The sequence below is a fragment of the Miniopterus schreibersii genome (assembly GCF_964146895.1).
Source record: "Miniopterus schreibersii genome assembly, chromosome: 19".
NCBI lineage: Eukaryota > Metazoa > Chordata > Mammalia > Chiroptera > Miniopteridae > Miniopterus > Miniopterus schreibersii.
The window spans coordinates 22006502-22022644 of record NC_138119.1 but is presented as its reverse complement, the minus strand read 5'-3'; the positions used below and the strand labels follow the sequence as shown (position 1 = coordinate 22022644).

General features: G+C 45.5%; 1 protein-coding gene across 2 annotated transcripts in view; it reads left to right on the top strand.

Moving 5' to 3' along the window:
- Nucleotides 1-15031: 15031 nt before the first annotated feature.
- The window catches only part of NMNAT2 (nicotinamide nucleotide adenylyltransferase 2), a 96472-nt gene continuing 95360 nt past the window's right edge, over nt 15032-16143 (top strand). The window contains exon 1 of one of the 2 annotated variants that reach the window (XM_081121466.1): nt 15032-15229. In XM_081121466.1, coding sequence (XP_080977592.1) covers nt 15145-15229 — 85 coding nt within the window. In that variant the 5' untranslated portion in view covers nt 15032-15144. Of the gene's footprint in view, nt 15230-15596; nt 15983-16143 lie in introns of those variants that run through there. The other variant, XM_081121465.1, reaches the window with a different exon arrangement.

Sequence of the window (16143 nt, the reverse complement as noted above, 5' to 3'; positions counted from 1 at the left end):
CCAATCCACACTCAAGGAGAAGGGAATTATACTTCAGCTCCCGGAAGGCTAATTATCAAAAAAATTGTGGACACATATTTAAATCACTAGAATAATTAGTATTTTTTGGTGAGCTACTTTGAGGCTGTACAAACATTTTTTTCTCCTACTAATTTCAGGGGATCATACTAGTAGCAATTATCACTGTCGTGTTCTAATGATGATTTTCAATTTCCCTGATTCCTTCTACACTTATTTAGAATCCTTCTGTAAAGAAGCTTTGGTCCCCTCCTTTCCAGTCTACTTATTTATATCAGTAACGACTCATGGATATCTATGTTATTCTTTGAATTATAATGCAGTACTACGATTATTTGTTTTATTCAAATTATTTCATTTTTGGCCATGAGAGTTGTTTTAAGTTGGCTTCTGTGTCCTTCTCATATATGCCCTGTACAGGAAAGAGTTAACATAGCAGGCCTGTGGCTGCTATCTTTAGAAGGGCCTGCTTGCAAGGTTGCCCTCGGCTGGCATCTGCGAACTTGGCTTGGGAAGACTTCCTTACACTGATATGGAAAGTTCCCGACACTGGGAAGGTTATCTTCCCCACTTTAGGCACCGAACACATGCTTCCTTCTGAGATGCTGGGATTTTGGCACCTGCCAGATAGAGTATGCCTACATGATTAACCCCTAATAAAAACCCTAAACTCTGAGTCTCAAATGGGCTTCCCTAGGAGAAATATTACACACATGCCCCTCTATTTTCACTGTTAGAAAAGGTGGCACACCTGGTATGTCTCCTCCTGGGCTAGGAGGGACAGTATTGAAAACCTATTGATAGATTTCTCCAGACTCGGCCCAATGTGTCTTTTTCCTTAATGACCTGCTGTGTAATTACTCTGTCATTGAAATAAATTTTAGCCTTTACTGCAACTCTGTGCTGAGTCCTGTGTGAGTCATTGTGTGAGTGGTCTTAACTACACCCCAAACATGCCCTATCCTTTATTATTTTAGCACTTCCTTACCTTATGGCACTATAGGAAGCAGCAGACTTGTATTTTCCTTGGCCTAGTCATGGAATCAACCATTTCTTCAAGAAGCCTTGGTTTCTTTTATTGGAGGTTGTTACTTAGGAAGCAAGATCCGAGTGCCCACTGCTAATGGGGTGTCATTGCTTCTAGACCCTTTTTTGGATAGACAAGGAAATGTGTGTATGTTTACTAACCCATATATACACACAAATTTATATTTACTTCTGTATCTTTCTACCTGTGTATACACACACATAGTGAATTCACAGTGATTATAGTCAACTTTAATCTAGAACCATAGGGTTCATTCTAGCCTTCTCTGCTTATTTGTAACTTCTTTCTTTGACAGTGAGAAAAGTTGCTTTATTTGTTTAACCCTAGTATACATGCAGAGTAGTTTCAGAATTGCTAACTTATACTCCTGTCAAATTGGGTAATGGCAGCCCTAGTTGAGATAGAAAGTAGAAAAGAGACTTTTCTTTTAAGAAGGGTTATAACAGCCCTTTCCTTTGCCAGGTCTGTTGTAGCAATCAGGATACATATAGCTGCAAGTCACCAAACATGTGACAGACAATGGCTTAAACAATGAGCACATTTATCTGGACATAGATAGCTCCAGTGTTGAGAAGTGGCTTGATGATGCCATCAAAAATCTTTTTTTCTTATTAAAAACCTTTCCACTCTGATATCCTTGAGTATTCAATGTTCATCCTCAGATAGCTCATAGTAACAATATTGCTGCTATAGCTCCAAGATCGCATCCTCATGATTGTCTTGAACCCCTTACCTCTGCTTTTATTGGAAATATAAATCATTCCCAGAAGTAAATCCTTCCTACCACCCCAGCTGACTTGCCCTCATGTATCATTGACCAGAACTGGGTCACCCAGTTACACTGGCTCCAAAGATAGCTGGGCCTGGGAACCTAAAAAAGGAGGAAGAAAGTTCACAACCAACAGTCTCTTTCTTACTGTCTCAAAGGAAACTTCCAAGTCTTGGGAGCAAAAGCATCTCAACCACCCTTCTTCTGACTCTGAAAGCTTTTCCTTGAAGAACTTTTTTTTCTCTCGTTACCATCTAAATACATATCACATTTATTTATTTAATCTTTATTGTTGAAGGTGTCCCATTACAGGTGTCCCATTCCCCCCCCCCCAATTGTCCCCCTCCACCTTGCTCCCACCCCCTTGCCAGGCCTTTACCCTGTTATTGTCTGTGTCCATGGGTTATGCATATATGCATATAACTTCTTTGGTGAATCTCTTCCTACCCTCCACCCCCCTTCCCTCTTCCCTCTGAAATATGATCATCTGTTGCATGTGTCAGTGTCTCTGGATCTATTTAGTCTGTCAAGTTCTTTTGTTCATTAGCTTCTTCTTAAAGAAGACCCTTCAACATTTTCTGTAGTGCTGGTCTGGTGGTGATGAACTCCTTTAGGTTTTCCTTGTCTGAGAAGCTCTTTATCTGACCTTCAGTTCTAAATGATAGCTTTGCTGGGTAGAGTAATCTTGGTTGTAGGCTCTTGTTTTTCATAATTTTGAATATTTCTTGCCACCCCCTTCTGGCCTGCAAGGTTTCTGTTGAGAAATCAGCTGACAGTCATATGGGTGCTCTCTTGTAGGTAACTAATTGCTTTCCTCTTGCTGCTTTTAAGATTCTCTCTTTGTCTTTAACTTTTGGCGTTTTAATTATGATGTGTCTTGCTGTGGGCCTCTTTGGGTTCCTCTTGTTTGGGACTCTCTGTGCTTCCTGGTCTTGTACGTCTATTTCTTTCCCCAGGTAGGGAAAGTTTTCTGTAATTATTTTTTCAAATAGGTTTTCAATTTCTTGGTTTCTTTCTTCCCCTTCTGGCACCCCAAAAATACAAATGTTAGGCCGCTTGAAATTGTCCCAGAGATTCCTTACACTATCTTCATATTTCTAGATTTTTCTTTTTGCCTTTTCTGGTTGGGTGTTTTTTGTTTCCCCATGTTCCAAATTGCTGATTTGATTCTCAGCGTCCTCTACTGTTGATTCCCTGTAAATTATTCTTCATTTCAGTTTGTGTAGCCTTCATTTCTGGTTGGTACTTTATTATGTGATCAATGGTCTCACTTGTTTTCGTAATACTCTAATATCCTTAAGCATTCTTATAACCATAATTCTGAATTCTGTATCTAGTAGCTTGCTTGGTTCTATTTCATTTAGTTCCTTTTCTGGAGATTTCTCTCCCATTCTTTCCTTTGTGACATGTTTCTTTGCCTCCACATTTTGGCTGCTTCCAGCTGTTTGTTTCTATGTATTAGGTAGAGCTGCTCTGTCTCCTGGAATTGGTAGAGTGGCTTTGTGTAGTAGGTGGCCTGTAGGGTCCAGTGGCTCAGCCTCTCCAGTCACCTGAGCTGGGCCTTCTACGTGCTCCCCTGTGTGGGCTGTGTGCACTGTCCTATTGTAGTGGAGCCTTGGTTGCTGTTCGCATCACTGGGAGGAACTGACCTCCCAGGCCAGTCAGCTGTGAGGATCAGCTGCAACTACAGCCAAAGAGCTGCTGTGCTGGAGACACCCCTATGGAGCAGGATTTGCTTCAGTGGAGCTTTGGTGTTCACCAAGTGCTCCCCTTGAGTGTGTCACTCATGGATGTGGTAGGGTTGTCATCCAGTGTGGTTGAGTCTGATCACAAGGTGCACTGTCTCTGGGGCCTCCCAGGAGGTACAAATTTAGCCTCTGCCACCCAGCATGAGCTACACAGCAAACCATAGTTGGCTGCTACTTGTGCTGGGCTTGAAGGAGCCCAGGAGAGGCCAAGCTATGAGCCAATGCAGGCTGCCACTAGTGCCAGGCCTGGGGCCGCTTATCAAGCTGCATGGGGCTCGCTGCTGCTTGTTTAAGCGATTTTAGGAAAGTCCTAAGCATGAGGCTCAAGAGGTCACTTGCACAGAAAAGCCCCTGGAAATGGCCCCGATGAGCTTGCACTAGGGAGGGGCGGGGCCTCCGGGAGTCACGGGGCGGGGCCAAAGGTGTGAGTCAGGTGCTGGCGACTCAAATATGGCGTCTGCCTGCCAGCTGTGTGCGGGGAGGACTTGCCAAAGGAGCCATGGCCTCCGCCAGCCCTTCTGCCCGGGAGGAAGCCGCCCCTCCGCCTCTCGCCCCGATTCCAGGCAGGTTAGTTCCTCCCCGAGTGTCCCGGGTCCTTTCAGGCTGCTGCCCGGCGCTGGGCTCAGAGGGAGCGTCCGAGTGAGTCCGTGCGCGGGCCCCTTAAGGGGAAAGCCTGGGGCTCCCGCAGCCTCCATGACCCTCAGCGACAGTCCCCGCTGGTTTCACAGCCCGAAGCTGTGGGGACGTCTCTTCCCAGCCCTGGGGCCCTGGGCTGGGGGCCTGCTGTGGGGCTGGGACCCCTCCCTCCCCCGGGAAACCCCCACCGCCGCCGAGATTCCCTCCCGGGTTTAAACCGGGGCACCGGGTGTGGGCCCGCGGCCGTGTCTCTGGGATCCAGCCCTGATCCCCCCGCGTCTGCGCCCCTCCTACCGGTCTCGGTGCCGCTTCAGCTCCCTGGCTGTAGGGCTTCTGTTCGGCCGGATCTCGGGAGGCTCTGAGTGACGATGGTTCTGGATTTTGGTTGTGATTTTGAGGTGGTTGCGGGAGGCGGCGGCTGCAGCGGCTACCTACGCCGCCATCTTATTTCTCTCTTGAAGGACTTTGTAATCTCTATCGCACTCATTCGGACCAATTAGAAGGAAGAGAAATTTGAGTTAGTTAATATAAAAAAAGTATAGAATACTTGTAGTAGCTTGTATGTCTGTCACTTTAAATGGCACCTGATCAGTAAGGATTGGGCTGAGCAGAGAAGGCAGAGAACTAATCCTTCAGAGGAAGCTTTGGGGAACGAGCACTAATCACCTGGGAAAAGTATATTCTTTGCATACAAAGGACTCTGCCAAGCTTCTTAACAGTCCCCCACCACCTCCCACCCTCGGGCACTTCCCCTGCAACCCTGTTTAACTGGTGCATTGTTTGTGTGTGTAGGGTGGAGGAGTGGTTAATCACAGGCTCAGCTAAAGGGAATTTAGGCAAATTAACACTATATTGGCTTCTTAATGCAACTATAACTTAGTTTCCTATATCTTATAACATGGGTGCCCAATTAGGATCTTGGAATGTAGGGAAATCCTATTTGTGATTCTCCAAAACAACAACAGCAAAAATCTACCAGTAACCATCCACTCCCTACTTATCTCTTGTATACATATGGATTTCTATGAAGCTTGACTAATACATAGTTTACTTTTCTGCCTTGGTTTCCCTTAGTTTTATTATTTTCAATAGTATCCAGATTGCTCATAACAAAAATTTCCAGGTAAACTCTCCCTGAGCAAGACACTACCCTTTACACACACACACACATACACACATACACAAAAAAAACCCCACAAATATACCAAATCCCACTTTATGTTCAGAAAACTACCATTTTGCCCAAACTTTCCTTTTTTTCTTAATGGAGCTTTTACGAAAAGGTGTGAGCCAGCTTCCTTCTTCCCCCTCTGAATCCCACTCCCTAGGCTGATCAATTAAACGTGACCTGGGTCATTCTCACTTGAAAAGTGCTTGCTTTTCTCTCTCACTGTCCTGGATTTTCTTTCAGTGTCCAGTCTGCTGAAGAGCACAATGGTAAGAGAAGAGAGAAAAACAGTCAGAATCAGCCACCACGGCAGTTACTCATCCACTGCATTGTTAAATTGCCTCTTTTTAGGGAGCGCATTTCATTTTAAGCCATATTATGGCTCCTGCATTTTTCCATAGTAGCTGGGAGAGCAAAAAACCCATCATTTCAAATAATACAAACTTTGATTACTTCAAAGCACTCTTTCATTGCTATTTATATGAGGAAATGAATCCCTATTATACATTAATAGCACTTTTTCTACCATGATGAATTTGCTCAAATTATCTCGGAAACCATCTCAACTATCTTTTAGGGCCTAAAGGAAGATTTTTAAAGCATTTTCACCAAAACAGGCCTGTCCTTACCTTCTGTTGGGAAGTCTTCCTGGAAAGAGACATGCCCGGGGACTGAGGCACCTGAGAACTAAGAGCCAGTTCAAAGACCAGCTGAGCCAGAGAACTTTTAAAGTCTCACAGCTGAAGGGGAAGGGAGGCCCCAGCAGAGGTGGGCAGGTGAGAAGGGAAGCAGAGCAGCTGCTGGGGATCACAGGCAGTGAGGGCCACCTTCCCTACCCCATATATCAAGTCCAATTGGTGGGACCCTGCCTGGCAGTCACTTCTGGGTAGATGGTGGGCTCAGCCTTTAGCTGGAAATGTCACTGGGCTGCACAGTGGGCGGCACAGCAGTCATTCTTTCCTCACCCAGGTTAACTATCACGTTGGAGTCAAGAGACCCTCACTTTCTCCATAGTCTTGCATCCATGGGTCTTCCTTCAGAAAGGCAGCATGGGGCCGTGCAGTAGGAAGGGGCCCTGGACTCTGACAGCCCTGGTTCGAATCCTCTCTGTGCCAAGGGTAGCGGCTGAATGGTCTTGGGCAAATCCTTGGGCTCCCTGACACTTGTCTCATTTGGAAAATTAGAATAACAATTCCTGTTAGCCTTCAACCCCCTCCACACACCTGGGTCCAGAATAAAAAACTCAAAAAACATCTGTCTTTGAAGCTTACCTGACATTTCCTTTCCTCCCTTGTCTTAAAAATCCATTTCCTCGGCCGGAGTGGAGAGTGAGAAGAGCTTCCGTTCAGAGGGATGACAGGAGGAAACTTTGTGACCTGTAGGCTGGTGACATGTGCACCAGGGAATAAGATTCATCAGAAGCAGCCGTGAAGTTGAGTCATATGATGCATCAGAACAAGTGGGGGAAGCTCTGTAGTCTCCCGAGAGAAGTATTTCTTCTTCCCCACAATTCCGAGGCCAGGGCCAGCTGCATCTGTGTTTATTGTGGTGCCAGTCACCCAAAGGACCTGTCTTCCTTTCACCAGATACTAAACTGTCCTCCAAGCAGAGGAAATAAATAGTAGAGCCAACTCCTTTGGTTCCCCTGAATGACTTATTCATCCTTCCCTCTCCAGGCTACTTCTGAGCAGCTCTTGGGTGTCACACAGCCCTGGCTGAGACACTCTCTCTGTCCCCCAAGCAAGAGCCCTTGTCTATCTGCACTTTAAAGTCGGTTTGCCCGAGATGATAGGGAGTGTGAGGGTCGGCAGGGGTCTGCATAGAATGTGGGCACGAGCACCAGGGGCCTGTGCAAAGCAGGTGTCCCCCTCACGGAAACTTAGGCTCTCACTTTGCCCCGGTGTCTTTCTCTATGATGAGTAGAAGAACTCAGCCAGACTTTTAAGTGCAAGAATGACTTTACTACAATATGAAAGCATCAAGCCAAGGTTATTTATCAAATGCCAAATCTTACCTACCCAGTGTAGAGACTGAATTCACTTTGACCCTAAGATCCACTGCCAGGCCACTCAGGATCTGCCTCTCGGGGACTAGTGGCAGAGAAAGAGCAAAGAAAGTCACCTCCTCATCTTGAGAAAGGCAAGAATCTTTATGACTGGGCCCTACAGCCTTTGTGTTCAGATTTAAAATAGCACACCTATCTTGCTTGACAGTTTGAATTACTCAATTCTCCATCATTCATAAGCCAGCAGTCTGGAGTAGGGCACTGGAATTTGAAGTGAAGGTCCTGATCCAGCCATTTACCAGCTGCAACCTTGAGGAGGTCACATAAACTTCCTGGGCCTTGCTTTCTTTCCTCATGAAAAGTCCCTAATAGAGCTCACAGAATCACTTATTGTAAGGATCAAATAGTATAACATATGTGAGAGCACTGCAGGCTCTAGATGGCTCTACTCATGGAAATAATTATTGGATCAAGTCATTAATAATAATAATAACTTATTATGAATTCCAAGTCTGCTTTGCTGCTCTCTTGTAGAACCCTGGGGTTCTCTGTGTATCTTTTGCTCTCCCTTTATCCGTAGTCATCATCTATCATTCTGCTTGATTCATCCTTCCCACCATCTCCCTTCCCCTACTTGTAAAACACACACAACCTATAATTCTTCCAGCCATTATTCTAATTCCTGTCAATCAATTTCTTATTCATTGCATATTTACATTTCCAAAATAACTGCATTTACATATAATTTGCTCTTGCCTGCACAGAAAGTGGGGACAGCTAGATAGAGCATTTAAGAAGGTGTGTCAGTTAGGCTTCAATTCAGGAAACAGAAACAGCTCTAGGTATTTCAAACTGAAAGGGATTAAAAACAAGGAATTAAGTGTTTATAAAATTCATTGAAAGAGCAACTGAAGTTAGGGGCCACCCGTAGACTCTAGATGTCAAGGGCACACTGCAACAGCTATAGTCCAGAGTTCAGCTGCTAAACTGCCTTTCAATGTCCATGACTCTGGTGTCCAGAATTTGGGGACAACTAGAATATGGGTTTTGCCTTCAAATTCACATCAATAGTGTTCCTGCTCACTTGGAGGCTTTGGGAGAGTGGGGTAGAAGTGTCTGGTTGACTTCCCAGGTTCGAAGCCTGTCTCCACTACTTCTTAGCTGTGTGGCTTGAACAAGTTATTTAACTTCTCTATGTCTCAGCTTCTTCAACTGTAAAATAGATGTAAGTAAAGAACCTACCCAATTGAGACAGAGTGGAAATTAAATGAGATGGTGTATGTAGAGTACTAAGCACACCGCCTGGTATAGGATAGGGTCTGAATAACTGGTGAAGGGAGAAAGCAAACCAAAAGGCAGTTGCAATACAGGCCACTGTGAACATGCTATGATCCAAGGAAAACGGCACAGATGAGGCGAGGCACTGACTCAGACCCCAGGCTCACAGAAGGCTCAGGAAGTAAATTCAGTAAATTCTGTGTTGGGGATTGCTGGCTAGGAGAGAGCATGCCACCCTGGTGACAAAAACCAGTTCAGTGTGGCTGGAGTAAAGGGAATAGGAGGAGGTCGGGAGGCAACTGGGAGCCAGATCATGAGGGGACTTGTAAGATATTTAAGAATTTGAATTTTATTCTGAGAGGACTGGGAAGTCACGGAAGGATCCAAAGCCAGAACAATCCGATCTAATTTATATTTTAGAAGAAAAATCCCTTTAGTTGGAAGATGGAAAATTCTTCAATAATTAAAGAGGGGAGGAAAAGGTGGCCTGAGCTTAAGAAGTAGCAGGAAGATAAAGGAAAGTAGAATAATTTGGGGGATATTGAGGAAGTGATTGGCTAGAAAGCAAGGTTATCATCCTTCTTCCTTTATCTTACTTTTTTATTTCTTTATTCACTCTAATTAGGAAACAAATATCCTGTAACAGATTTATCACCTTAGGTAACAGCTCAGTGCTGTAATAGTGGCCTCCAGAAGCATAGGTCCCATGTTAATTATTTAATATAGTGGAGATATTAATATTGCAAATTTAGGGCGACATGGAAACAAAGGATGGAGCAGTGTCTATCTTTGCATTTAGCATTTGGTTCAGTGGCTCTAGGACTCTGCAGTGTAGTTTAGCAATCACCATTAGTTCCCTTGTTAGAATAATCTTTTGATCTGAGCTACTTCTCGAAGAGCCATCTTAGGGGTAATGAAAAGTATGTCACACTACCTTTACCATTCCTCTTCTAGTTCTTAGGCCTATTTTGTATGGTATTTAATTTTGGGGTGTGCTTGGGGATATTAGAACCCCTTACAACCCCAACTGAAGAGGGGCAGAGGCAGACCTATTTTTTGGCTCCTGGTGTGTGGACCAAGCTAGTCACATGACTCAGACTGAGCCAAAAGACTACTCTCTCTACAGTCTGTACCCAGACACAGAAACAGAGGTCAGTGGGTGTTAGGAACCGTAGGCCATGTATGGTCTGTGCGTTAATTTGGGCCAGAAAATCCAAATCATTTCTATGGAGTAGCAGGGATTCAGAATCTTTCCGAGAAGTTTGTATATAGAGAGAAGGATGATGCTGAGACGTGGCGCAGACAACGAATCATGTGGAGAGAGGAGAAAGAGAGAGGGAGAGGGGCTGGGGAGAGGGAAAGCAAGTCTGACAGATCAGCGATGGGCACATGATCAGTGCAGGGCTAAGCAGAGTCCTCCTTGGGACTTTTACTGACATTCCTGGGAAAGATGTGCCCTCTTTCAATGGGATTATGAACTGTAAGGACAATGTCCTCTGATGTTACCAGCAGCCACCTTGTCTTTCCTGTGGAAACCCTGATAAACACAGTGGCCTAAGCCCTCCCCTCACTCCTGTCTCCTGCCTCCTGAGCAGCCTGGTGCTCTTCCACGTGGCCCTATGTGGCGTGCACACCTCCTGTCTCCAGGACCTGTGAGGCTAACATCATTTGTTTTCCTGACCCTCTCCTGGGCCTCCCTTTGTGGCTCCACCTGGCTGACCATCTCATAAAAGAACACAAAACAACTTCCCAATCACATAGATTAGTAAATTCTCTTTTTGGCTTAAGCTAGTTTGAATAGGGTGTCTGCTATGGATTTCTGAAATGGTCCTGAGTAACACAAGAAACTCATAAAATCTAAAAATGTACAGCTACTAACCTTCAGCCACCTCAACTACAGCAACAGAATGAACATGGGTTGTGAAGATGAAAGCTAACAGGTCCACTGGTGCAAATTTTTCTTATGCCTCCATTTCCTCTGAAACTGGTTATTACTGGCAAGTTTTTAGAGTAGCTCAGCTGCCCCACTGTTTAATTTCTACATCTCATAAATTCGGGGAGTCATGGGATTAAAATTCTAGGTTAGATCTGACTTGACCAAATTGTGAGGTATTGATGTAATAAAAAAACTTTTGTATTTTAAGTTCCCCATTCTTTATTTAAGACTCCCTTGAGCTAAACATGGTTTCCATTTCGGGTGACTTGAAAGAGGGAGGCAAAGATATTCTCACATGTCATTTTCAAGGACTACTTTGACTTCCGATTCAATATAATTCTTTCTAAGTCTGATAGAACTGGGTTTTCTATCTCCTATTTCTGATCTTGGGAAAACTTTATAAGTAGTGAGCTCTTAATCACAAGATGAAGATAATGATTTGTACGCACCCCTGCCCCCAATATATGAAAGAAACCATGATGAATAAATCAGCAAACATCCGAGTGAGCTGAAGAAATATGATATTTTTAATGGTATCCAGTGCTTATTGGTTATAAAGACCTGTGTCCTTGCCCAGCTGGCATGGCTCAGCAGTTGAGCATCAACCTATGATCCAGGAGATTGCGGTCCAATTCCCGGTAGATCCCCAGTGGCGGGAATGACTCTTTCATCATTGATGTTTCTATCTCTCTCTCCCTGTCCCTTCCTCTCTCTGAAATCAATGAAGACATATTTTTAAAAAATGAAAAAAAAAAAAAGGACCTGTGTCCTGGGTCCCTTTTCACCTTTTGCTATGGTACCAGCAGTACTGCCATGTTTATAATTGCTAACCAGGTCTTAAATTTTGGAAACATCTTTCATTTTTGAACTATGATTTGAATAATTAGAGAAATTATAAATCTGAGTGAGACTGGGGGGACTTAGAGCTGAAGGAAGGAGGGTCTTGATGTAGGATATAAAGATGTTTGCTCTAGAAGAAGATGGGGAGAGTAATGCCAACCATTTTAGCTGTAGCTCTGAGGGTGTTTGTCTTGAAGAGAAGTAGAGAAAGCAAAAAAGAGAGAACTATGCACACATAGAGAACTGTAGAGAATCCCAGAAAGTCATGGGATTTATCAGAGTAATATTTTTTTTTACCAGGAAAACTTAAAATAAATATTTAATATCTGACTCATCTCAGGAACTGAAGGAGCCACATCTATGTGTGTGACTTTTTGCTCTTCCTATAAAGGATGATCCCTAATATTACTTTGGAACCCAGCTTTAATAAACATGAAGTGGTTTCTCCCTGATTTGTGATGCAAATGGGTGATTAATCCAAGCTAGGTAAATAGGGAGATAAGTGAACAGAAATACCCACGCTGCTAGACTTTACATATGCACATTTCATACCAGACCCAATAGACACTTAAGCCTGCCCATCAGAACAGATATTTATAGCAGAGAAAGTTCTGGGTTGGTCTGTCTACCTTGAGCCATTTAGAAACTGAACTGGCTGAAGCAGTTTGCAAGATTTAGGCTGTGGGAGAATGGCTCTGGTTCCTTTTCAGCCTAAAGCAATTACCCAGCTGTTGGAAAGTTGAAATATTGGACCAAATTATGTTATCTAAGTTAAAATAAGCACCACTGAGAATAGCTCACTATATATATTAAGGTGCATGTATTATGCAAGAGTTGACATTCCTATTTCTCTATCTTATAAGTCAGCCTTGGAATCTTAACTGAAAATAAACTCATTGTTAGCATGTTTTTTGACTATTTGTTTTCATTGGTTTATATCTATATGTCTATATGTCTATATATCTATATATCTATATAGATATATAATGTTTTCACGTTCCCAGAGCCATTACCCTCTAAGACTGGAACTTCCAGAAACACCCTTGACAAAGTCATCAATTAAAAAATCTCAATACACAAAAAATACATGTTGTGAATGTAACAAACTGTGGAGTTTGTCCTAAAGCTGACAATATGCTTTTTAAAAAAGTCATTTACTCACACATGGTTTTATCTCATCCATACTGTACCCCTGTATGTACAGTCTACAGGGCATGTAATATAGCATCTTAAGTTGACAAAATAAAGTCTTAGCAATGAATTACTTGCCCAAATACATACCATCAGCAAGTGATGCATTCCTTCGCCTTAAATAAAGGGGAATCTCCCTTTCCCTTTCTTCCGACCCTGCTTCCTTCTCATTCTGGTATTTATTACCATTTGATTTATACACTTTTTAATGGTCTGTTTTCCCCTCTAAAATGTGAGTTATACTAAACCAGGGACTTTGTTTTGTTCAAAGCCCCTAAATCGAGTGACTGGCACACGGCAGACCTCGATAATTATTTATTGCTTAACTATAATTATGTTAACTGCCCAGCTAGTTTCACTGTTTCATACCCAAGGCAGCCTCCCTTCAACATCTTCCTCTTTCTGACCCACTAATCTGCATTCCATATCAGGGAAGATACAAACTCCATTATCGATACACACCAATTCTTGGGACCCTTGTATTTGAACTAGAAATTTTATAGTTGACTTGCTATTCAGAATAATTTAACAAATATTTATTGCACACCTGTCATATGCTCTTGGGTAAGAAACAATGACCAACCCACTAATAAAGGGTAGCAATTTACCTAAGAATCTTGAAGCCCAGGAAAGGTAAATATTTGTACTTGTGAAGCTCTATGTTCAGAATTATTATGTACACCTGAGACTAATACAATGTTATATGTCAATTTTGTAAAAGGCCATTTTTAAAAACATTATTAGGTCTGTCTAGTGTATCAGAGCAGAACATTGGCTCCCTCTTCAAACTTTCCTTTCCCATCTTTCTCAGTTGTGACTACTCATTTCCTTAAGCCAGATTTCTAGACATTGTCCTAGATTTCTCTTTCCCCCATCCTCCAAATCCAATCTCTCTGCACAGGCCGTAAACTCTATTTACAAAACTTATCCTGAGACCATTTGCTCCTCACCAACGTCACCTCTGTAAATCTGAGCCTGAGGACCACTCCATTTGGTTAGACTACCAGCGGAATTTCCTAAATGCTTTCCTTGTCTTCCTGTTTCCCACCTAGCAGCCAGAATGGGCTCATGAAAGTGTAAATTACCGATCACTCCTCTGCTTAAAACCCTCAATGGTCCCCCCACCCCACTAGATAATCCATTTATTACAAAGGACATTAAGTGACACAAACAACAGCCAGATGAAGAGATACATAGGGCAAGGCCCCTAACAAAGGAACTTCTGTCCTTCTGGAGCTTGGGGCCGAGCGTGATAGCACCAGGGAGGGTTCTGCTTCCCCGGTGAGAAAAGTCTCCAGTGGTTTCCTTATTTAATTCCTCTCTTAGAAAAACATCCAAACCCTACCTTAACCAAAAGTCCTACTTTATTGGATCCTGATCACAAGTCCAATCTCCTCTCTTAGGGTTTTCCCCTTTATTCATATACTCTAGCCACACCGGCCTTCTTTCATTTCTCTGAGCACAATAAACCCTTACCTGTCCCAAAATATGTGTCCTAGCAACTCCTTGTCATTTAGGTTTCAGTTTAAATTTTACCTGCCCAGGACCACTTGATTTAAAGTGGTCCCACTTCCTCCACTCACAGTCAGAGAGTAAGTCACATTCACTCGCTGAGCACTGCACCGTTGCCATCTAATACTTTCTTCATCTGTGTGTGCGTTGTCTTATTTCCTTTCAGTAGAAGGTAAACTCGATGAAGACAGGGACTTGGCTTTATCAGCAGGGCAGGGTTTCTAACGGGGTGGAACACAACAGTGGGCACTCGAGAAACATTCCTTGAACGGACAAGCCTTTGTCTCACCCTTGGCAGCTTATGTAAGATGACAGTCGTCTCCCAAGACAGCTTCAGCTCACTGTGCCCCATTCCCGTTCTCCCCATCCCACAGCACTGCCGCAGCCCACAGCAGGACCAGGGGAAGGCCTGAGGTTTCCCTATTCCTGGGCGCAGTTCAACAGTTCAAAACCAGCAGGTAAGGGACAAAAGGAAGGCAGAAATAAACACTCCTGAAATGAACTTAGGAAGAGAGAAAGAAACAGTTCTTAAGATCAAGCACTTCGGGACTTAGGAATGTTAGAGAAAGTACATGTGGCCAGAAAAAAGTGTTCAGAACGAGGGAGGAAAACTGAATCAGAGGGAGGCGGGAGGAAGAGCTCCCACCATCCTGCAGGGAGTCAGGCTCCTGGACTCGGGCTCCAGGTTCCGTCCTGGACAGACACTGACGCGGGGAGCCTGGTGGAGTGAGGTGGGCGGGGGCGCGAGAAAGGACGGTCCAGAGACGCGAAAGACGCTGGAAAGAAAAGGGGAGGACCGAGCAGAGCGGCACGAACGCCGCCTCGGATCTCGCCGGGGAGGCAAGCGTTAAGGGGAGGCGGGGAGTGACGCGCTTTGCGTCTGGAGCGGCTCCTTGGAGTCCACGGCATCCAGCGCCCGAGCCTCGCCTTCCTTTCTCCCTCCGCAGACATCGAGACACAGAAAGAGAAGCGGCTCCTGGACCAGCGAGGGGACCATGACCGAGACCACCAAGACGCACGTCATCCTGCTCGCCTGCGGCAGCTTCAATCCCATCACCAAAGGGCACATTCAGATGTTCGGTGAGCGCCCCCGCCCACCCCCGAGGCGGCTGCCGCCCCGCTGCTTTCCCCGCGCCGGTGTTTTCCGGGGCGGCCGAGCCGGGAGGGGGGTGCGTGGCGTGGCCCTTAGAGGGGTGCGCGGGCTGATCCCGCCGCGGGGGGCGGGGGGCAGCCGCTCCGTCCCGGGCTTCCCGAGCGGACGCAGACTGCGCTTTCGAGGCGTCCCTGGCTGGGCGCAGACCCGGCTCGCGCGGGGGCCGAGGCGTGGGGGAGGGGAAGGGGCGAAAGTGAGCGTCGGTTTGGGTCGGAGGGGGGGCGGCGGTTGGAGAACTTGGGTGCGGCTGTGCGGTGGTTCGGCCACTTGGCTGGTGAGGATCCGGATGGGGGCGCGGAGAGGAGAGGAGACGGGTTTGGAGACAAGGCGCTGTTTGTCCAGGCTGGGTGGGAAGCGCGAAGGAGTTAAACGAGGTCTATGCATCGGAGACGCCGACACACACTCACCACGCACCTGGAACGTTCATTTAGGGGCTGGGTGATGGCTGGGGCGGCCCGGGGGTGAAATGTTTGAGGGTGGTGCACCCCGGTCTGCCCCGCGGGGGGTGGATGGCTGAATGAATGGGGTGGGTGTTTCTGGCCAGCTCGGGCTTGGCTGCGGGGACTCGCTGCCCGGGAGCGGGCCCGGGGCGGCCGCCGAGGGCGACCCTTCGGGAGCCGGTGTAGATGGATCACCACCCAAGTTGGCTGAGGCTCTTCGCAGGGAGGCGATGGCATCCGGTAGGTTTGCGGCGTGAGATGGTGTGTCTAGGAGCGTGTGTGTGTGTGTGTGTGTGTGTGTGGTGTGAGTGCGTGTGCACGCGCACACGATTTGGGGCGGGGAAAGCGCATCCTCGAGCCGCTCGTATCTTGGAGGCTTTGGAGCTTGGAGAGAGAGGGAG